Here is a 23,397-nt window from a genome sequence, read left to right as displayed (position 1 = left end):
TATATACGAATCGAAATTAAGCAGGGTTGGGGTAAGGCAGTGCTGGGTCTTCATGCCGATTTCATAGATGATAGACAGTGAGGCCTCCATGAGAGGCTAAGTGAGGGGGCAGGCCACACAGACATGTAGTAGAGAGAGACAAAAGTAGGGCTCGGAAGGAGTGCTCAGCTTCAGAGGCACTAGAGACTCCAGGGTGACGGGAATGAGAGATGGAAAGGCAGCAAACAAGAGCAAGGTCAGTGTGAAGTGTCAGCCCAGCTTCTCCTCTGAGGTAGGAAGGAAGCCAGCAAACGGCTCTCAGCAGAGAGGTGATGATACCATTGAATTGTCATTGACCATACTGGTTGCTGAGGTGGGAAAGGTATGTGGACACAGGCTAGTGCAAGAGGGAGAGGAAGTCATTCCTTGATTTAGGAGCTGAGATGCTCCGGACCAGGCTGGGCCCATTCTAGAGCAGACCTGCTGGATGTCAATGCCCTGGGAAGGGATTCCTAGCAGGGTTTGCAGAAGATTGGATGTGAGGGACAGGAAGAGACAAATCAAGGGTGAACTGAGATGCTGAGCAAGTGAAGGAATTGCCTGGTGTATGAAGTAGATTGCATAAGAAGTAGGTCAGAGTGACCTATTATGTAAAGTACTACAATACTGTGTCACTCTCCTAGCTCTGCTTTCTCCCTGTCCTCCCTAAGCATGCCTCTTTCTGGTTTCGATGGTCTTACATCCTACGCAGAGCCTAGCACTTGGCAAGGGTTCAGTTTGCATTTGCTGCTTTCTAAGTGGCCAGAGATGCTCATTCCCTGGCGGTTGGTTCCCTTCTGAGCAGAGAGGTTAAAGCAATTCCTGTCCAGGGGTCTGTGTACTATCTTTTTGGGTCTGGTAAGAAGGGCACCCTGGGAATGTGTAGAAACATCCCTATCATCCTTTCTCCCTGAGGATGTGACATGGCATCTGTCATTGTGACTCTGGCTGTGGAGTGGGCCGTGACATGATGCATATTTGTCATTGTGGCTCTGGCTGTGGAGTGGGCTGTGGCAGCCACACAAATCCAGTTTCTCCTGCTTCTTGGAAGCATGCTGCAAGGTTCCTGGCACAGCCAGTCTGGAGTCCCCAGCTTTACACTTCCCCCACCATGCTTTTAATCATTTTTGTATTTTTTTTCAATTTAAAAAGAGAAAGAAGGCTACGAGGAAGGATGGAATCAGGGAACGTAAAGGAGAGGATGGTCGCAGTGTTTAGTGTCTTTCTCTCATGTACGATTATGTGGGATAGTCAGAGTGTAAGAGTCAAGTCCTTTCTTCAGTGGCTGGTTTTGTAAATCAAAGCTGGGTGTAATAGTATACTTCATTGATTTCACGCAAGCGATCTAGTTATAAACGCTTCATGGAGCATGGCTGCATGTCCAACAGTTGGGTTCTGACTCTCCTTCTGAAGTTCAGGATGGGGAGAGAAACCTCTGCTCTCAGCTTGGGGGAAGTTCCTGAATCCCAGGGCTACCACCCATGAGCTTGGAAAAGACCAAAGGCACAGGGTGAAGAGAAATAGTCATAGCCTAGGTGTGGGCCAGAGCAACATTTCCCTCTGTTTTCCTTGGGGGCTGGACAGTCCTGATTGAAGTGATAGGATTACCAGAATGTGGGGAGAGGGGCCCCACAGGACCTTGCTGGGGTAAGCACCAATGCCTATGTGGCTCTGGGTTCTGCAGGGGTGGGGAGCTGTCCACTTGCCTTAACCACGTCTTCATCTGCTGACCTGCACTCCACCGAGTCCAAAGGATCTGTCACCGTGCCGTCCTCCTCCACTGAGATCACCTTCACAGGGATGGCCACCGACCTCCCGGTGAGGATGGCTGTGTTCAGGATCTCTGCCTCCTGGAAGACCAAACACATTGTCTGTGACCTTCTTCCAACATGATCAGTTCCTTGAATGTGTGGATGCCTCTTTCTGCCTCCCTGGAAATGGACTGACCTTCTATCCAGGCTCAGAAAACCAAGCCCTGAACACCAGCCATCTGCCAAGAGGCCATTTCTGTCAACACTTGGGTTTCTACAGGAAGGACATGATGGGAGGTGGTGGAGTAAAGTAGCATTGCCATCTTTGACAGATGCACAGGAACCTTCCTATGTGTTGAGCACCCTCTTACAAGCTCTATGAGTACTATTTCAGAAGTTTTCACAGAACCCTGATGAGACAGGCATCAGCCTGTTTCTTAGGTCACACAGAGAGGTCATATGATTTGTCCAAGGTCACGAAGCTAGGAAGTAATGAAAATGGGTTTGAACCCAAGAACCCCAGTTCCCAAGTCCATGTATTAATGACCTAAATAGTTCCAAATTTATATACATTGATTCCAACTTAAGCATGTGACTACTGGCCAGAGAGACAAGGCTTTGAGAAAAGAGCTTCAGTTAGGCAAGCCACTTCCTGCGTGTGCTGGAGAAAAGACGGGAGTGAGCCTGCTGGGATCTCTGTGTTCTGGCTCCTTTCTCTTCCCTGAGATTTTCTAGGCTCTTCCTGGATTCTAGCTTCTGAATGCTATTATGGTTGGAGTCACACTCCCTCAGCCTCCAGTGTGACACATGGGGTCTGAAACCCATTCATTCACTCATCATACCCTCACTCATGCAAACATACTTTTTGCCACTGAACTCTTCCTTCAGAGATCCAACAAGAGGGTGTCCTTAACCCACCACATGCTCTATTTGACTGTCTGGTCTGTCTGCTTAACTGGAGGAGTTCTATGGTATTTGAAAGGGTAGGAGATCCAAAGAGCTCCAAGAACTGAGTCCTAAGAGCTAGAAAGTGGCTCTTACGCCTGTCTGAGGCAATCTTTCCCTCTGTCATGTAAAGATCTAAGACTAGAGCTAGGGATGCAGCTAAGTCGGTAGAGCACTTGCCAGGCCTGCATGAGGCCCTGGGTTCCATCCCCAGCACCACATAAACTAAGTATGGTGGTGGCACACACCAGTAATCCCAGCACTGGGCACAGTAAGGAGGTGGAGGTAGGAGGATCAGTTCAAGGTCATCCTTGACTTAACATCAAGTTAAAGGTCAGCTTCAGCTGCAGGAGATCTTGTCTCAAAAGGAGAGGAGGAGAAGGAGGAGTACCAGGAGCAGGAAGCAAAAGAAGAGAAGGAGCAGGAGGAGGAAGAGGAAGAAGAGGAGCAGGAGGAGGAAGAGGAGGAGGAGGAGGAGGAAGGGGAAGAAGAGGAGCAGGAGGAGGAAGATGAGGAAGGAGCAGGAGGAGGAGGAGGAAGAAGAGGAGCAGGAGGAAGAGGAGGAAGGAGGAGGAAGGCGAGCAAGAGAAGAGCAGGAGGAGGAGGAGGAGGAAGAGGAGCAGGAGGAGGAGGAAGAAGAGGAGCAGGAGGAGGAGGAGGAAGAAGGAGGAGGAAGGCGAGCAAAAGAAGGATGAGCAGGAGGAGGAGGAGGAGGAGGAGGAAGAAGAGGAGCAGGAGGAGGAGGAGAAGGAGGAGGTCCCTCTACCTACTTTCCAGCAGGTTCTGCACAGTCACAGCTTCCCATCTCTTGGCCCACTGCCCATCCTTTTCTGACATTGACCCTAAAAGGCAGTAACAAGCCACATGATATTTCTTCTGTGAAGTTCAAGCTTGCCTGTCTCTTTCTTGATAGAATAACAACAGAAAGTCTCGATGTGGGCAGGACTGGCTAGGTGTAGCCTGACCTAGCCGTCATACTACTTACAGTTACTAGATCCATTTGTCCTTGTTCTAGACTGGGGATTCCAGATACCTGTATCACCTTCCTTTAGGACAAGGCTTGTGGATTTTACCTTCATGTGGAATCTAAATTGCTTTTGAATAGCAGTAGCAGACAGAATAGAAGTTTATCCTGGAATGACATCACTGCTTTCCTTATGGCAACACCACTTCTTATGTAAGGACTACATCCCTCCTTCATAACTCGAGGCTCACAGCACACCACCTCGTTTGGCTTAGCCTTGGACTCCAATGACACATGCCGTTTTCATTCTAAAGACAAGGCTCCATTTTGAGACATTCCTTAACTCACAGCCCACACTTAAACTGAACATGCACAGACCCTCCATCACCTCATTGTATCAACTTTAAAACTTTTTATTACATTTATTTATTTATTTAATATGTGTGTAGAGGGGGGTGTGGAAGTCAGTTCTCTGTACCATGTCGGACCCAAGGATCAAAGACAGATGGTGAGACTTGGCAGCAAGTGCCTCTACCCACCGAGCCATCTAGCCAGCCCTGTGGATACTTTTCTTGGAGTTGAATGCATCAGTATCTATAGTGGGAAACAACAGCTGTCTCCATTTTGATGGAGAAGTGATGATCTATATCCTAGCATGGATCTTTCTGGAAACTGATACTGTGACTAAGGGGACTCCATGAAAAGATGGAGCAGGGAAATGGCAAAGGAGAGACAAGTTACCAGGACAGGCACCTGGCACACAGCACTTCAGGAACTGACACGGACTACCAAACACGTCATGCGTATTTTCTCTGTGTGTGCATTTAAGTACACTGAATCTACTGTGACAAATTTCTTAGTGGGGTAAGTTCATAAAACACACCTATAAATAACTCTGCTGAGGGCTGAGTCCTGAAAGAGGCAGGAATTTATACTCTGAGTCCTGGAGCTCCTGGGGCAGACAGTTTAGAGAGCCCAGCCTGCTACATGTGCAGGAAAAGTGCATCTCCTGCTTTGGAAAAAACCTCCTGGCAGAGGGGCCCAGGACTGAACAGGAGTATGAGTGATGGGGCATGGGAAGTAGGGGTGATCTGTGGTGGTACAGCACAGGGGAGATGTACAGGGTGGATCAGGTGGGTCAGGCACACAGGGTGGTGTGGGAGGACAGGTGTGCAAGGGGGAGTTGTGCAGGAGAAGTATATAGTGGTTCGGACAGGTATGGTGCTCAGTGTGGTGGGGACAAGGGAGGTGCACAGGGTGGCATGGACAGGGGAGGTGCTCATGGTGGGTAGGGACAAGGGAAGTATACAGGGCAGTGGGGGCAAGGGAAGTACACACAGGGCAGTGTAAATAGTGGAAGGTCACAGGACAGTGTGAACAGGGAAGTCCAGGGTGGCGTGGACAGGGTAGGTGTGCAGGACTCCTCCCCTCTCTCCTTAGGCTTTGAAGTCACTTGTGGCAAACAGAGCTGAGGCACAGGAGCCAGCGTTGGTGTCTGTTTTAATTTCCTTATGCTTCTTTTACATCAATTCCCTGCTCCAAGTACCAGCTCATCATGTGTTCCTGCTCAGAGAAGAGGAACATAGCGGGTAGAGAGAAGTGTTTTGTGACAACAGTAAGGGAGCAATCGATGGTACAGTGGTTTAGGTCTTCAGTATCTCCAGAGGTGCATGGATCGAAGACTTGGTCCTCATTTTGATTCTTTTGGGAGGTGGTGGAACCTGTAAGAGTTGCGGTTTAATGTGAAATCTTTAAGGCTTGGGGCTGTGTCCTCTAAGGGGATAGTAGAATACTGGTCCTTCCCTCTTGCTCTAATTGCTTCCTAGTCGTGAGGTGAAGAGGTTGTGAGGTGAGAGGCTTTGCTTGCTACACACTGTTCCCATGATGTGCTGCCTTCCCACAGGCCCAAAACAATGAGGCCATTTGGCCATAGACTGAAGGCTCCAAAATAATGAGCCAAGATAAACTTTCCTCTTTATTAGTTGATTGTATCAGGCATATGGCTGCAGTGACAGAAGGCTGCCTGCTGAAGCATATCAGAGAGTCCTCGGCCTGCAAGTGTCCTTTTCCCTGGCACTGTGTATGAGACATACCCAGATTAAATAAAAAACAACTTTTGGCAGCCCCTTAGTCTTTGTATAGAGTTCATAACATACAATTGGAAACCATTTGGTGAGGTCACCAGGAAAGTTTGTTTAAAAACAAACCAATTTTAAAGGTCTTTTTTTTCTTGGATTCTTGGTTGGAATCTTGCCTTTGACCTAAGTTGCTTTGTGATGCAGAGCTAGCAGTGAACTCTTAGTGCCCAGAACTCTGCAGTTCTAACAGGGGGACATTAATCATGTGCATTTTTTCTTTTATTATTTGGCAGTGCTAGAGATTGAGCCCAGGACCTTTACATGCTAGGCAAGCACTTGACCATTGAGCTCCATCCCTAGCTTTCTGAGTGTTAAAGGGCTGTCCACACCCAGCAGAACCTGTAGGAGGCAGGAAGGGGCCTCCCATCCTGAGAGACATTGGAGGGGAGAGCCATCCCTAGGACACTTTGATTTCCCACTGTAGCCTTCAGAACCTGAGGAACATTCTCCCCAAAGTTCATGGTGCTTCGTCAGGGCTGCCCTGAAAATCATACAGTGAGGATGTGGGAATGAGGAGCCTGGACACTGTATCTTCATCCCAAACACTTTAGAAGAGAGAATACTAAGATCTTGCTCATGGGGGGCTGGAGACATGGTTCAGCAGTTGAGTGTGTACTGCTCTTGCAAAGGACCAGAGTTTGTTCCCCAGCACCCATGTCAGGTGGCCCACAAGTGGCATCCATCCATATACACTGCATTCATGCACACACACACACACACACACACACACACATACACACACTCACACACACAAAATCAAAAAAATCAATCTTGCTCATTTTAACCATTGCTTTTGGTATTTACTTGTAGCTAATCCCTATCATCTCATTCACAGGGGTGATCACCATCCTCAGGCTGAAATGGGTGTGAAATTATTCGGAAAAAGCAAAATACCTCCATTTTCTCTCTCTCTCCCTTTCTCCCTTTCTCTCTTTCTTCTTTCTTTCTTTCTTTCTTTCTTTCTTTCTTTCTTTTTCTTTCTTTTCCCCCCTCCCTCTCTCCCTCCCTCCTCTCCCTCTCTCCCTCCCTCCCTTCTTTCCTGTTTTATTGCAGCTACTCCAGAGACTGTTTATCACTTTAAGATATAGTTCTGAAATGATCCCATATATGTTAAAAATAGATAAATCAGGTAGGAAGATGTATAAATGCATATAGCTTTGGCCTTATCAGCTGCTTCCCCACCACACAGCATCCTAGAGGCAGTCTGCAGTGCCCCATACGTTGGAGGAAGCAAGGTGGGGCAGTGCGGCATTAGCTGCATCACCTGGTTTCCCAGTGGTAAGGAAGGAAGGTCAGTTTGGGGGCAGCGATAGCTGAAGCTGGGGGCCCCATCATATCCAGCGTCTCACAGCCTGCTGCCTGGTCCTCTCAGTGTGTGCTCATGCTGTCCACACATGTCCATTTGTCTCCACATGTAAGCGACGAATCTGAGTGCAGGTATGTTGAGGAGGTAGACACAGCCTGATGCTGGAGAGGAAGTGTGCAGGAGTTTCCTACAGGGATCTGCAGCAAGGACAGTGTTCACTCTCCAGTAAATGCAATTTGAGCCGTCTTGAGATAAATTCTCTACACTACTTGATTAAAGAAAGGGGATGCCCTCCAACACAGAAAGCTCCTGCCCTGCCTCCTGCTGCATAAACAGGGTGGCAGTCTTCCTCTAAGGAGTGACTCCTGCTCCTTCACCCCAGTGGCTGGCAGGAGCAGAACAGCCCTCTGTCTCCTCAATTCTGCAGTTGTGATAAGCACATTATCCCTGAGATTTGAATTTCACTCTAGAGAGTGAAGAGCACGGATGTGCGTGCGTGCATGCATGCATGGTGCGCATGTGTGTTTGTGTGTGTGTGCCTGTGTGTATAGGGGGTTCTCTATTTGCTCTGACATGTGACACTTTAAGTCTTCACCACAGTCCTGGACTCAGTGACTCCTGCACTAGGCAGTGCCTGCCTTTTCTGAGGCTTGTCTAGATCCCAGAAAGAGCGATATTCTTCCAATAAATACCTTTTCAGGAACTCAACCTGACTCAGTCTCTTCTGTTTGCACAGTCACCTGCTTAGACAGGCTGACCAGGAAGGTGGATAGAGCAAAGCATTTGTTTTACATTCTTCCCTCCCAAAGCCTCCTTCAAGATGCAGCCTTCTCATCCCTAACCACCATGCATGTCAGGATGACAATGTCATTATCATTGAGGAGTACGGATTGATGTGTTTGTTTTGAGCCACCTTCATGTCCTGAAGCTGCCATAGCGAAGTCTCCTCAGACAAGGAATGTGCTGAGAGTGTGCAGTGAGGGCAGGGGAGGAGGACAGCCCAAGTCAGGATTGTGCGGGGGCTGCAGCTGAGGCCAGGGGAGCTGGGGTCTACAGAGGCCTCACCTTTCACAAGTGTCTGAATGGTTGCCATCCACACCCCAGTGTGAGCACCCAAGCCATGTGGGCACCTCATACCCTGTGAATACTCCATGCTGTGTAGACACACCACACTGTGTGAACACTGTACTCTTGAACATAGTATTCCATGGTGTTGAGGAAGCCATGGGGCAAAATGTGGAAAGGTGTCTGGAAGAATCTGAAGTGGGAACATGTTAGGGAAGGGCAGGCCTCACTTACATAAAAACACCCAGGACAGGGTGGGAGGAGCTGAGGGGTTGTGATGGAGGCACTGGATAACATCAGTTTCTGATGGGCTCAGGTGTTACAAAACTGCTCCCATGCAATGAGAGAAATCTCTCCTGATAACACACTGGAGAAGTATTTTATGTGCTTTTTGAACAAGGAACACCCTATGCATGCGCTCTTGCTTGGAGACAGGTGGCAAGCATTCACACTAATTTACACAGCAAGCTTCAGGAGCAAAGCATTTTCACTGTGTGCTTAGAATCCTTGGGAAGACTAAGAGCTCACCTGGCAAGACCGTAATCACCTGCTGCCTTAAATCAAGAGCAGATGCCCTGGTGACTACAGATGCCAGGAAAGGAGACTGCACACACCCTGGATTGAAGCTATAGTTTTAAAAAAGTAGATGACCTTTATTATTATTGTGTGAGTGAGTGCAAGTGTGTGTGTGTGTGTGTGTGTGTGTGTGTGTGTGTGTGTGTAATGCACGCATAGAGGTCACAGGGCAATTCTTTGGGATCTGGTTCTTTCCTTCTGACACCTTTATGTGGGTTCTGGGAATCAAACTTAGGTCATCAGGTTTGTTCAGTAAGCCATCTCACTGGCCCTTGATATTCTACTTTTGACCTTCTTACATCAGCTGGGGAGCTGGATTTGCACCCTTGGTCAGTAAAATTCAGATCTAGGTACAATTTTTATTTATTTATTTTTATTTTATGTGTACGAGTGTATTGCCTGCATGTGTGTAAGTGCACCCATCGTGCAGTGCCTGTTGAGAACAGAAGAGGGCATCAGATCCCCTAGAACAGCAGTTACAGATGGTTGTCAGCTGCCATGTGGGTACAGAGAATCAAACCTAGATCTTTTGCAAGAGCAGCCAGTGATCTTAACCACTGAGCCATTTCTCCAGCCCTAGATACAATTTTACCATTTGAATTCTCTCTGGACACTCTGGCAATGTTGTATTGTCAAATAACACCACCTTCAGCGACAGGGCACACACACAGGCCATGAAAGGTTACATTGCTTATATATGGTTGTAATTGTCTCATTGCTGTGACCAAACATCTGATAAGAAGCAATTTAAAGGGGGAAAGATTTGTTTGGACTCATAGTTTGACAGTACAGCCCATCATGCCAGAGAAGACTGGGGAGCCGGCGGGAGGGGGGAGTGGCATGTGCCTGTGGTAGTGGAGTGTGGGGCTGCTTGCTCATATCCTGGCAAATTAGGATACAGAGAGATGACAGGAAACCAGACTGAGCTATAAAACACTGAGGTTCACCCCAGTGGCCCACTTTCTCCAGCTAGGATCCTCCTGCTAAATGTTTCATAATACCAGTTGTGGACCAAATGTCGAATATATGAGTCTGTCACGTTTCATATTCAAACCACAATAGTGATTACAGTCATTGAAAATACATTTATTGTGACATTTTCCAAGCTGGAGGTGGAGGTCTATACCTGTATTCCCAGCACATGGAAGGCTGGAGACTGAGACTGGACAGCCTTGTGTTCGAGGCTAGTCTGGGCTGCATAACAAGACACTGTCTAAAAGATGGAACACAATTCCATCACTAAGTAACACCTGTTCTTTGATATATGTGAATGGAATAAATGAAAAAGTATATCTAAATAAGGAAAGAATGCACTCAAGTTCCTGTCTTCTTATTCTTCAAAATATTTTAGAAATAATGTTCAGTTTTTAAAAATATAGTCATGGTCAGAGAGCTTAGCTGCAGACAGAAGAATCTACCTTGTTTAAAAAGAAAGTTTACATGCTGTCAAACTAGATATTTATCGGGCAGGTAAGATGGCTCAGTGGTTAAGAGTACTTGCTCTTACAGAGGACCTGGGTTAAATTCCCAGAACCCACCTGGTGGCTAACAACCATCTGTAACTCCAGTTTCAGGAGGATCTAACACCCTTTTCTCTTCTGACTTTTGCAGGCATTGCATGACATGGGTGTACTTACATACATGCAGGCAAAGCACTTATATACATAAAATAAAAATTAAAAATATTTTTGAAAACTAGGTATTTATGTTTATAGCCATAGACTAGTGCTGCTTTCAGCCGTGGTCAGAAAACTTATTATTTTTTAGTTTTAGTTTTGCAGTGGACAGCAGTCAACGGAGGGATGCATAACTGGTCATGGTGCTGAGAATAAGTGACTGTTCAGTGCTCAGCAATAAATGGAACATCTATATCAACCTCTGCAAGGCCCAGGGAACATCATGGAAGAGGGAACAGAAAGAACATAAGAACCAGAGGACAGGGAGCTGTGAAATGCTGACTTCTGGACATGACATGGCTGGTGCACATATCAACTCACAGTGGCCGTGGTTCCCTGCACTAGATCAAGCCAGTCACCATTCCAGCATGGATGGGGGTGGGTGGCTTATGAGGACATACTCCTAGCTGAGAAGCTATTGTCAGATGATGACTGCTAGAAGAGACAAAATTTTCTTCAGGAGTGTGGCCTCTCTTGCAGAGTGCCTGTGCTCTGGTAGATAATTCCGCATTCATGATTGTGTAGGTAGCACTAACTGTGGGTTATTAAAATAAAAAGAAGAGGGTTGGAGAGATGGCTCAGTGGTTAAGAACATGGACTGTTCTTACAGAGGACCTGGGTTCAATTCCTAGAACCCATCTGACGGCTAACAACTGTCTATAATTCCACTTCCAGGGGAATCCAATGCCCTCTTCTGACCTCCATAGGCATTGCATGAGACAGATGCACTTTACACACATGCAGGCAACATACTCATACACATAAAAATTGAAATTAAAAAAAGAAGAGAAGGTGAGGGTCAGTGAGGACCTATGGTCAGGGGTGGGGATGATGAACTGGGAAATGGGTGGCTATGATCAAGACACATTGTACACACGTATGAAATTGTCAAAGAATAATTAAAAATAATTTTAAAATAAAAAATTAAATTTCAAAAGAGTTTATTGTGGTGAATCTACAGGCTTAAAGAAGCAGGTTTTAGGGGACCCCCCAAGATCACCCATGATCACCCAAGATCACCTAAGATCTGGGTGAAAAAGATCTGATTCTATGTGAAAAATAATTTCCTGCTGACTCGTGTAGTCAGGAGGTGGCCTCACTATGCTTTTCCTGTTCTAGGGTAGTGTGATGGGAGCTATGTGTTGCTGCCACATAACCTGATTTATCCTGACTGATACATGACAATGCTGTCATACTTCAAAGATCATTCGAATCCTGGAGTATTCTCCAAGCCCACCTGGATTGCTCAGATAGGAAACTTCCACATTTCCTCTATGCAGTAGGTGATGACTGTCCTGTTTCTTGGGCAGATCCAGTCTAACCATTTTAGTAACTCCACGTTCCCTGCAGCTTGCTCTTCCCTAGTATATTTTCTTAACTGTGGTTGATTTCTTAAAGCTTTTCATTTCCCAGCAAAGATCAATAACCTACTCAGTAGAGTAATGACTCAGCACCCTGCCTTATTTGCCTAGGCTCTTACCTCTCTTCCCATACCCTCAAGCACTGCCATGATGATGAGCTGGGAGGTTTTCACTGACACCACATTAAACATAAGAGTTATTAGATGACCATAGAAATACTAAATCTAATTAGCAACAAGACCACACCGCCATAAATAACCCCCATGCCTCTTCTCACCAGCGGGAAACATCACTCAGTCTGATGCCTGGGACATACACAGATTTGCAAACCACTCTGTCTTCCAGTGGGTTGGCACCTGGGTTTAGTGGCAGTGGCATAGTGGAAAGAACACTGCATTGTAGCTGTTGCTCTGAGGTAAAGTAAGTCTTGCACTTTTCAGGGGACAGCAACTCCGGGCAGTAGAGCAGTCTCCTCATGAGCCTCCCACTGAGGCTGGCTTCTCCATGCTGCCCAGACATACCTGGTCACACGGCACGTTACTTTCCTTCTTATAAATGTGAATTTAACTGTCTTATCAAGGTGGCACACGCTCACTGTTGTTAAAACTATCACCGTTGAAACTATAAATGCTGAGGAACCTCACACACACTGGGAAGCAAAGAGTTCATAGAAACGGCGAGGAGGAGCGAGGCTGCAGGATGTTGGAGAGATGGGTGGGGAAGTCACAAACTGTGGTTAAGAGCTGGGTCTGCTGCAGATATCCAATGAGCAGCAGGGTGACTGTGAAGGGGAGAATGTCCTAGATACTTGAGATTTTCCAAGGGAGTGGGTTTGAATGCTCTCATTCCAATACAACAAAAAAGCAGAAGCAAAAGCCAAACTGTGCAAGATGATGGATGTATTTTCTCATTTGACGGTGGCAGTTGCTTCACAGTATCATCAAAACATTGCTCTATTCACGTTACAGTTTTTATTTGTCAATTGTAACTCAGTAAAGCTTGGCAGAAATGAAAGAATGTCTAGATCTCTGAGCAGTTCTTTGAACTGCCATGTGGAGGTGGAGTCTGGCTGCCTCCTGGTCTCAGGGACACATGGCTGGAGAACAAACCGTAAAAGGCAATGTGGATTCCACCTGACTTTTTCCCAGGGATGTTTGCTCTGGAAACTCAGACGCCATGCTGGGAGGAAGTCTGGGTCACATGCAGAGGCCATGTGTGAGGGATCTGATCAGAAGGCCCAGCAGAAGTCCAAGAGTAATCCACAAGATATGGGACTGCTGAGGCTTTAGTGAGACTACTCAGTGGACACCTTGCTGTACTAGACAAGTGACCACAGGCAGGAGCCACCAGATAAGTTTAGTTCAGCCCAGAACAAGGACAGAAATGAACATGGATGACTGGTGTTTTATGCAAGCACGTTTCATGGCTCCTTAGGCAGCCCCTGACCACCTTGTAAGATGGGAGTGGTTGGTCATTCTTTAGCTTATCCCCATGCTGACTTTCCAGCTTGCCTGGTTTCTGATTTATCTTTTATATTCTCAAGGTTGATAGCCTCAATCTTGTCACCTGAAAGATCACAAACTCACCCGTGTTTTGCCCTGAGGTTGGATACAAACATTGAAACCAGGGTTCTAGCTATTAGATTCATTCAAGTTTTCACCACAAGGCATGGCCTCTCGCCAGCAGAATGGCCAGATATCTGCATGCAGTAGATACATAGAACATCTCCAGCTTCTGCCCACAGATGCCAGAATACTCTTTGATGGTCAGTCTTGACTGACAATTTGACTGGATTGAGATGCATTTAGATCAGTGAAGTACACTTCTGGGTCTAAGTAGATACATAGAACATCTCCAGCTTCTGCCCACAGATGCCAGAATACTCTGTGATGGTCAGTCTTGACTGACAATTTGACTGGATTGAGACGCATTTAGAAGATCAGTGAAGTACACTTCTGGGTCTGTCTGTGAGGGTGTTTGCAGGGAGAATCAACTAAGGAGTTAATATCCAATAGACTGGGGATCTAGACAGAAGAAAGGGAAGAAGCACCTGGTGAGTACAGGCCCCTCTCTGCTTCCTGGCTACTGTGAGCAGTTTTGCTCTGTCATGTCCTTCTGCTATGATGCATTGAAACCTTTGATATCATGAGCCTAAATAAACCCCCCTCCATGTTGTTTATCTCAGCTCTTGTCACAGAGACAAGAAGTCTGACTACAAACACTCACTTCTGACCTCCAGTCTTGGCTATGACAATGCCTCCCAACACGAGCAAGTATCCTCAGAGGCCTGTTGCTCTCAGTGGTATCTGAGAGAGTAAGTCCAGCCTGCCAAGTCAGTGCACTGGATGAACAAGGTGCTACCCATATGACTTAACTGAATCATGTGAGATAATTTTTTAAAATATTTATTTTAATTTTATGAGTGTATTGTCTGGAGGTATGTAACTGCATCCATGTTGTGCAATGCCCATGGAGGTCAGAAGAGGTACTCAGATCCCCTGGAACTGGAGTTAGGACAATTGTTAGCCGCCATGTAGGTACTGGGAAGTGAACCCAGGTCCTCTGCAAGAGCAGCCAGGCTCTTAGCCACTGAGCCATCTCTCCATGCCCCTGCATGTGAGATCTCGAGAGCCATGTTTCCTTATCTAAGAGTCAAGGGAGGCTCAGCAGAGCCTGTTCAAGGGTTAATGTGCAGGTTCTGGGAGCAGGGTCCTGTGTTCAGTCCTGGCTTGTCTTTTCCTGACAGCATGACTTTGTAAGTTACCGAAACTCTCTGTACCTTGTTCTCCTCAGCACAGGAAACATGGCTCCAGACTGTATCCATCAGAATGAAGTACATTAATGAATTCAGCCCTTAAGAGTGATTGACATGATTAATTTTTCAATAAGGTCTGTTATTATTAACAATATTGTAACACACACAATGACTTATGTGGATCCAGTATGTTCTTGGCAAAAGGAAAAGGATGAGAGAGAGGAGGAATGGAAGACAAGAAGGAGGGATGAAGGGCGCGATGGAGGAAGACACAAGCTGTTGCAGCATTTAGTGAACTCATGTTCTATACTGGAGTCAAGCCAGGACTGGGGCAGGGCTTCCCTGTGCCTTTGGTGGTTCTCAGCATCCATGGCCACTTCTCAGATAGACACTGACTTTAGGATTAAAAACAAGAATTTCTCATACACAGTTCCCTGCACACGAACCAAGAGCTTTTGGTGTTCAACCAGGGACCATAACAACTTAGCACTGATGGAATGGCTGGGGGCTTTGTGCCCTGCGAGCTGCATCGCATGGATGTCTGGAGTTTGGCTCAGTTATGTGTTACTGTGGCATCATGTGCTCACAATGGAGACCCTAGAATCCCTGCAGAGGACTGGCTCCTCATCCTGTATGGCAAGTACTTTAGAACCTTGAGTATTAGAAGCCCTCAGTAAAGGTGGGTGAGTGAATCACAAAGACATGCATGACCTCCTGGCTACCTTCCTGTCTGTCAAATCTACTTCAGGCTTGTCTCTGGAAGAAATGGAACCACAGGAGTACAGATAGGTACTAGCCATAGCTGCTTCCATTCATACCCTCCTCCCAGATTCTTAGAACCTCAAGGTCACAGCTCAGGTGTCTTGAGGGACCAGAACATTCTTATAACAGTTTGTCTCTGACAGTGTCCTGGGCCAGGGATCCAACTAGCACTCACCTGAGACCAGAGGTGGCCATGCCACTTGGTAGGGCTGATTGCACACCTGATTCAAAGGGGACAGTTTTAGCTCCAGTCAATTGTGACTTTTTAGACACGGGAAAAGTTTGCTAATGTCAGTATTATCCCAGAGGAGATGAGAATCAGTTTTTAAGTGAAATCCTGACTAGGATGTTTTCCTAACTTTTGTGAAAACTGTATGAAGTCAGAACAGAACACACTCACAGTGACAGACACACACCATTGTGACATCACCCTGGTGATGGCATCTGTCTCTGGCAGGGGTGTCATGAACTCTTGCCTAGTTGTCTGTCCTCTGCCGCAGGATATTTCTCCTGGACTCTCTGGATCCCTCAACACCCTCTGCTGTCCAGGAATCAGGCTTCCTTCAGCCCAGCCCACTTGAATATCTCCGGCCTCACAAAAGTACTTCTTGGTTTTGCATAACTAATTTCAAATCTTATTTAGTATCTTCAGAATTGAGATGCTAAGTAACAGCTGTTTAATTAACTTCTTAAGCTGATTAGATGGCATTACTGAATCCCCTTGAGGAGGAATTTCTGGCTGTACGGAGAACCTTAGGCCCTATGTCACCACTTCTAGTTAAGTATAGAAAGCTGCTGAGCTGTTCCACAATGCACTTGTGAGGTCTTTAGGGGTGTAGCCAAGACTGCATTTTTATTTATTGCATTTGCTGCTACAAGTGATGTCAAATGATAATAATAGAAAGAACCTTGGGTCTGCGTGACAGGGTGTCCTGCATAAAGCTATGGCAGCAAGCAGGGTTTCTCGAGGGCTGTTGAGTGTGCATTGGAACTCCCTGTGCTTGGTCATACTGGTTTAGATTAGCCTTTCTCCCACACACAATGGGTAGGCACATTCTTTTCCATGAATAAAACAAAGGCAAATTAATGAGCTTAAGAGCATAAGCCAATTTCGTCCTCAAGATTGTAATTCTATGAAGAGGAATTGCTAAGGAATGGGGAGAGCCCAGAGTTTGATTATGAATGAGAGGCTGAGGCTGGTTGGCTGATCCAGACACCAGCTCTGGAAAAGTACGGAATGATGGAATTCCTTACTTTTTAATTCTTAGTGGGCACCACTGAGTAGATGGCTACAAAACCTGTCCAGGGGGCTGGGCAGAACGTCCAAAAGGTACATGCTAGTCAAGTGTGGTGGTGCACTTCTGTGATCCTAGCGCTTGTGAGGTGGAGGCAGGAGGATCAAGAGTTCAAGGCCAGCCTGGAGTATTTCAGACCCCATCTCGAAATAAATAAGCACCACACCAACCAAAAAATCCCAGCACAAAACCTCAACCCAAGCAATCAGGAGTTGAGTCATGCTTTGTGTGTCTGGCTGAATCTATGCATCATGAGGCTGCCAGGTTCCTCCCTCGGCGGCATGTGTGATACTTCATTCCTGTCCCGACTCAACTGTGTCTCACAACATAGGGCGGAATGACCTCCACTGAACCAGAGTAGGCTTTTCAAATGTTGACAAACTCATCTTATAAAGTAACTAAATCTAGCTCATCCATGTTTTCCTTAATTCTACAGTCTGAACTGTTTTTCAGTGAATCACGGGCTTAAAAACAGAGAAATAGGCAAAAATCTAGGCACCTGTCCAGATGTTCTGTGCCTCAGAAATTCAGGCTGTGACTCAGTAAGAAGAGGCTGCTGTCCATGAGCCTGTCCTTCTCTAAATGGGGAGATTCAAGTTTCTCCAGAAGGTTTTGAGTCTGGGTTCCTGATTTAGAAGCTTCTAGAATGCTGCCACATAAAGAATTTAGCACTATCAGGAAGCAAACTGTGCCCAAGCCCAATAGCTAAAGCTGAAGTCTAAGAAACATGAATTACAGGAGAAAAGGCACTCTTTTCTTTATGAAGATTTATTTTATTTTTTTCATTACGTGTTCTTATGTGGGTTTGTGCACTTGAGTTGAGAGCCTGTGGGATCCAGGAGACGGTGTAAGATCCCCTAGAACTGAAGTAACAGGCAGTTGTGAGCTGCCTGACATGGGTGCTGGGGACCAAACCTAGCCCTCCATGAAAGTAGCAAATGCTCCTAACTGCTGAGTTGTCTCCAGTCGCTCTTTTCATTTTTCAAGTAAGATTCTCATTGTGTCTCCATGATTCATAAGGAAATTCTGACAGTATGACAAACCGTCATTGAGCACGCTCGGCATACGTCGTGGACAGACAGCTGCGGATGTTAACAGTGGTTCTTAAATTTTGGCTTCACTCTCATCCCCCACACAGCAGTGTCACAAAATGTGGTATAAATATTTAATCTATGTCTGTTGATAGGTGCTGCCTGATGGCGTGAAGTATTACTCTTTGAACCTGGGGAAGTTTTGCCTGTAGCATTTAACTAAACAGGGCTCATCCTCTTTTCTATCGCTACAGAAAAATGCATGTCAAATTGTCAAAGATAACAGAATTTTCCGTAGGCTGGGAGAAGTGTGTTATAGGTTTTATGGTTCATGAAACTAAGGAATTAATTCAATTGGTTTGGGAAGGACAAAATTAACAAACATCAAAGGACAGCTCTTAGGCTGTGTTTTGCAAGAGGTGCGGTTCTGAAAGTAGTTGTTACAGAGAGCTAAAGCCCTTTGTGGGCCTGCAAGTCCTAGGAATTTCAGCAAGGGCCACGTGGTGCCAGAAGCCAAGTCCTGATCATCTATGCTGATGAGGTGCAGAGGTGTGGCTAATCCCAAATAGTGCTGAGTGCAAAAGTCATCTTCAGTTTGGTTCTGGAATATATTATGCTCTTTTTAATTATTGTTTTCTTAGGCTAATGTAAAAATGAATTTGCATATCTACAGCCCACAGTAATTGAGAGGAGGGTGGATGTCATGAAGATTACTTTGGAAGATGCAGCTAAATCAATCTGGCTGACTCAGCCATGCGTCACCCTGAGCCCCTGACCAAGAGGACATGCTGTCAGCTGTCTTTCCGTTCCTTGAACTGAGGCTGCTGTGGTGGGGATCAAGTAAACATTCCTTGCTTCTCCCCCTGCCTGGGCTATCTCCGAACTCTGACCCTTTTACACAGAGTGAAAGGCAGATGAAGGTCTTGGGCCTTGAAGAAGGAATGTAATCATTAGATCTCTCTTCCCAACGAAGCTCTGTGATGAAGGTGATCGCTCAGGCACACACTGAAAAAGGCTAACAACCCTGTATTAGTTACTTTTCTGTTGCTGTGATAGAAACACTGACCCGAGCAACTTATAGAAGGAAGAGTTTATTTGAGCTTACAGTTCCAGGGGAATTACAGTCCGTCATGGCAGGGAGGCATGGTGGCTGGAGGTGGCTGGACCAGGAGCAGCAGAAGCTAAGTTCTCACATCGTCATGCAGGCACAGGAAGCAAGAGAACAACTGGAGATCCTGCAAGGCTTAAGAATTCTCTAAGCTCCCCCACCCACCCACAAGGTGCTTCCTCCAGGATAGCCACACCTTCTAAAAACTCCCAAAACAGCACCACCATGTGGGGACAAAAATGTCCAAATTCTTGGAGCCTATGGGGGACATTTTCATTCAAACCATCACAAACCCCAAGACTTGTCTTGGCTTGAGATACACACATACCCCTTTCCTAAGAATGAAATTAGGAGCCTGGGTCCCTGCCTGCATCACACTGAAAACACACCTCATTCCCAACAATGTAATCAATCTTCTCTCGAATACCTTCAGGAACTTTCTGTTTTTATTTAAACACATTGGAGGAACTAGAGGCAAGGAGCGAATCCAGCCTGAACTGATTTTGAGTGCACGCACAGTAAGGTAAACTATGTCTTCTAAGTAAATTTTTAGGGGAAAATCCCCTATTTACCATCTTATGCTTATGCATGATTGGACATGCATGTGATTAAAGTCAGATGCATCATGAGGAAGGACATGCAGTGAATAAAGGTTTATATTATCCAAGCCTGTCTATCAAAACCAAAAGACACCCCCATACCCTGTCTCTAGTGACTCCTTCTCTTGAACCCATAATAGGAAGCCCTTTGCAGTAACCAGGAAGTCTTGAGCACTCTGGCTCAGGAAGCCTGCAGCTCTCTTGCAGTACATCCAACCTGTATTACTCTCTGCTTTTGAATTAAGTTCCTTGCCACTTTGCTGTGTGAGCATGTCTTTAAGAATGTGGAAATGCCCAGTTCAGAGAGGCTTCTGTTAACACTGATAGAAGCTGGATTTATCTCAACTGTCCTGATTACAGAGACATGCATGCTACACAGCAGGGCAGCTGTGCTTCTTGCTTGCTTGTGGGATGGGTGAGCTGCCTTGCTGAGGGAGACCATAGCTGTAGGAGAAGCTTAGTCATCCCAGGGGCAGTAACATGTTGACTGGTTCCAGGCTTGTGAACCCTGGTATTGTATTCTACTGCCCAGGTGCCCATCTCTGCTGGAATGTCTTAGACTTGTTGTGTTCCAGACACTCTCTTGGTACTGTCTCTTTGTCAACATGCCAGACTCAGAGTGTTACTCACAGTTATCTGGCTGTGAAAGCGCAAAGCTGGGCTCTCTTGTTCATCCCACGTCATTTTCATTAGACATCCTGTTGACCCTATGGCCAATGTGTAGCATAGACCCAGGCACTCTCCTGTATTCCATCCTAAGCAACACAAATCAAGCCACCATGAGGGGTACAGTCAGGTTACAGAAAAGTCTTTGAAATGCCCCAGGCTGGTTGACTTGTACCGTAGTATCTCATCCTATTGCAGAGACACTTGTACATCCATGTTTGTTGCTGCTCTTTTCACAATAGCTAAGAGATGGAAGCAATCTAAGTGTCCCTCAACTGATGAGTGGATAATGAAAATGTGGTACATTTACACAATGGAGTTCTACTCAACAGTAAAGAAAGATAAATCATGAAATCTGCAGGTAAATGGATGGAACTAGAAGCTGTTATGCTAAGTGAAGTAACACGGACTCAGAAAAACAAACGACGTGTGTTCTCCCTCATATGTGCATCCTAGCACCAAATCCTTATAAGCGAATATGTATCCAGACATATAACTCTAAGAACCAGAATAATGGAAAGGAAACAGGGAAGTAAAGGAAAAGAAGGAACCTGAGAGAGAAGAACAGTAGGAAACAGGTGTTACTAAGGGATAAATGGATAAAAATGTGGTTATTTAAATGGGAGGAGGGAAGGAGGGTAATACAAGGAACCTTGGGGATAAAGGGAAAAAAAGAGCTCAAGAGAGGTAGGACCATAGGTGATGCGTATTGTCAAGGGAGAAATGGGGAAGTGGGGGCACTTTAAATGGGGAAACCATGCCAGAAGGTTTAGAGAGAGAGAGAGAGAGAGAGAGAGAGAGAGAGAGAGAGAGAGAAATAATGCCTAAAAACCAGAGGAAACCATTTTAGTCCAACAACCTACTGATGAATTACACATACATTATCTCTACATGAGTCCATGTGTATAGCTAAAGGCTACATAACAAGAAACAGTGCCAGACAGGAGATGCCTTCCTTTGAGTTGTTGGCCAGGGTGGTCCAAGAGACTCCCAAAATTACTCAGGCTATTGCCACAGCCCGTGAAGGCCTCGCAGAACTTGAAGACCCTACTCCCGAAGACAGAATACACTTCAGACACAGGATTTGGAGCAATAGAGCTGCAACTGACCTGCAACCACTTTCCCTGAAGGTGAGCTCTCATAGCTTTAGAGAGTTCTATGAAGGTGCCAAGGAAAAACATCAATGGATGATCCATCACCAGCTTCAAGACCAAATAATCACATCAATGACCAGCACAGCATACATCATTGGTGCAGTAGTGCCACTCTTATCTTGGAGGCAATCAACAGCTACCTAATTTGATTAAACACCCACTCAAAGGTAGGAAACTCAAGTGTGGTAATGTAAACATAATCTAATATACATGGCTGGAGTGGCCATAGATCTTAGAGAAAACCCCAAGACTGTCACATTGCTAGACTAATGTGATTTCTTACTATGTGCAAAATATGTATCCTTATATTTACAGACAAAATATCCCAATCACCACTCATCAAAAAAGCTCATTTTGCACCAGAGACTATTACCAAGTACCACAACTGGTCACACACAGATATTGTCTGTGAATTGCCCAGGCCTAAATGACACATCTACAATGCAACCTCTCCATCTAAGGCTCATGGAACATAGAACAGGGATAATAAAGAGGACACTAATGAATCTCTCAGTTCCCATTAATGGAGCCCCCACATGCAGCAGAGGGCCCAAAATACCAAAGTTCACAAATGGACAAAGCAATAGAGATCAAGAGTTTGCTGAATGCTGGTCCTTGGACAGGACCCTTTATCAAACTTCACTCACCCAGCGCTCAGGGACCATCACAGAAGATGGGGCAGAAAGATTGTAAGAGCCAGGGAGGAGGTGCACGACCATATGGAAAGAGTCCTTCAAGCTCCTGGGAGCCTGCTCATATGATTCGGTGGCAATGGTATCAGCATACACAAGTCCCATGCAAACTCAGGCAGACAAAAACTCAGCACAGAACTGGGAAATGAACAGCAGAACCCAATCTTATCTGAAGAAATATTGGTAACTGATTACTGTTAGGTGAAGAAGAGCTGATCTCCCTAAAACAAAGGGCTCTAGATAGGCTGACTAGACTTAATGGATGGACTTGTACCAGGGAACTGCTGGGGACACTAACAACCCAGTGGATCTTGACAGTGACGACAGAGTATATGGGCTCCAGTGGGGCGGGGGGGCTATGGGAGGGTGCCACTGGGGACAGGGGTATAAAGATGATTAAGATTGTTTGAGCTGGAGCCTCCAGCATCCTGGAGCCAGCATCTTTCCTGGGTAAGTCCAGCAGCACCCACTGTGCCTTGACTCTCCCAGCTTCATTCACCCTCCCAGCTCCCCTCCTAGCATGGGTACTGGCCCATTTCTTGTCTTGGCAGCCCAGACCCCGGGGCTAACCTATTGGCCCAGAGCCAACATTGCTTCCTGATCCTCTGCATCCAGACCAACCCAGTTCCTCCCTGTGGTCTCCATGAGCCCTCTGGGCCTGGTCTCACCCCCACCTACCTTTGTTTCCCTGGGCTGCACAGACTCCGGGTGTGCTGCTAGCAGCATCTTTACTGGGTAAGTCCAGTGGCACCCACCACACCTCGATTCCCCCAGATTCATTCACCCTCCCAGCTCCCCAACCCAATTTCTCCTCCTAGCCTGGGTACTGGCCCATTTCTTGTCTTGGCACCCCAGACACTGGGGCTGACCTCTTGGCCCACAGCCACCACTGCTTCCTGATCCTTTGCATCCAGACCAACCCAGTTCCTCCCTGTGGTCTCCAGAAGCCCTCCGGGCCTCTTCCCATTCCCAACTCCCTTTGCATTCCTGGGTGGCATGGCCACCAGCTTCCTGAGACCAGCATCTTTCCTGGGCCCTTCTCCCATGCCAGTCCAGCCCCCAAGTTCTTGAGGAAAGCATCTTTCATGGAGGGATCCAGACCTTAGGAGAAAGCCTGAGAGCATCTGATCCTCATCCGACTTGGGCTTCTGTGGGAATTCCTAAAGACAAAAGCAATCTGGCCACTCCAATATAAAATCAAGAGAACCTGAAGCCTAGACCAACCAGCTTTTCATGCCCAACAGGTAAACCACAAAGGCACATAAAGTTTACAAAAAGAAGCAGACCTAAACTCAACAAAGGAAGGCTTGAAGCTCACAGAAGAATCAGAAACTCTAAAAGAAATTCACATGTCAAAGTCATAGAGAAAAAATAATAACATGAAAAAACAAAATAATATATCCCCAGCAAGTACCAATAGTCCTCTAGAAGAGTACAATGAGAACACCCAAGAGATAATGCAGGACATGAACTCAAAAGAACAATTATAAACATGATAAAAGAATTCAGTGAATTTAAAGAACACACAAAAAAAA

General features: G+C 46.2%; 1 protein-coding gene across 1 annotated transcript in view; it reads right to left on the bottom strand.

Annotated features, from left to right (window-relative positions):
* The window catches only part of Tmem132d (transmembrane protein 132D), a 767,785-nt gene that overhangs the window by 87,384 nt on the left and 657,004 nt on the right, over nucleotides 1-23,397 (bottom strand). Inside the window, exon 5 of the mRNA XM_008853784.2 lies at nucleotides 1,725-1,868. Within this exon, the coding sequence (XP_008852006.1) occupies nucleotides 1,725-1,868 (144 nt within the window). The remainder of the gene's footprint in view (nucleotides 1-1,724; nucleotides 1,869-23,397) is intronic.

This window comes from Nannospalax galili, unplaced genomic scaffold (assembly GCF_000622305.1).
Source record: "Nannospalax galili isolate Female #2095 unplaced genomic scaffold, S.galili_v1.0 scaffold566, whole genome shotgun sequence".
Taxonomy (NCBI): domain Eukaryota; kingdom Metazoa; phylum Chordata; class Mammalia; order Rodentia; family Spalacidae; genus Nannospalax; species Nannospalax galili.
This window is presented reverse-complemented; position numbering and strand designations above follow the sequence as displayed.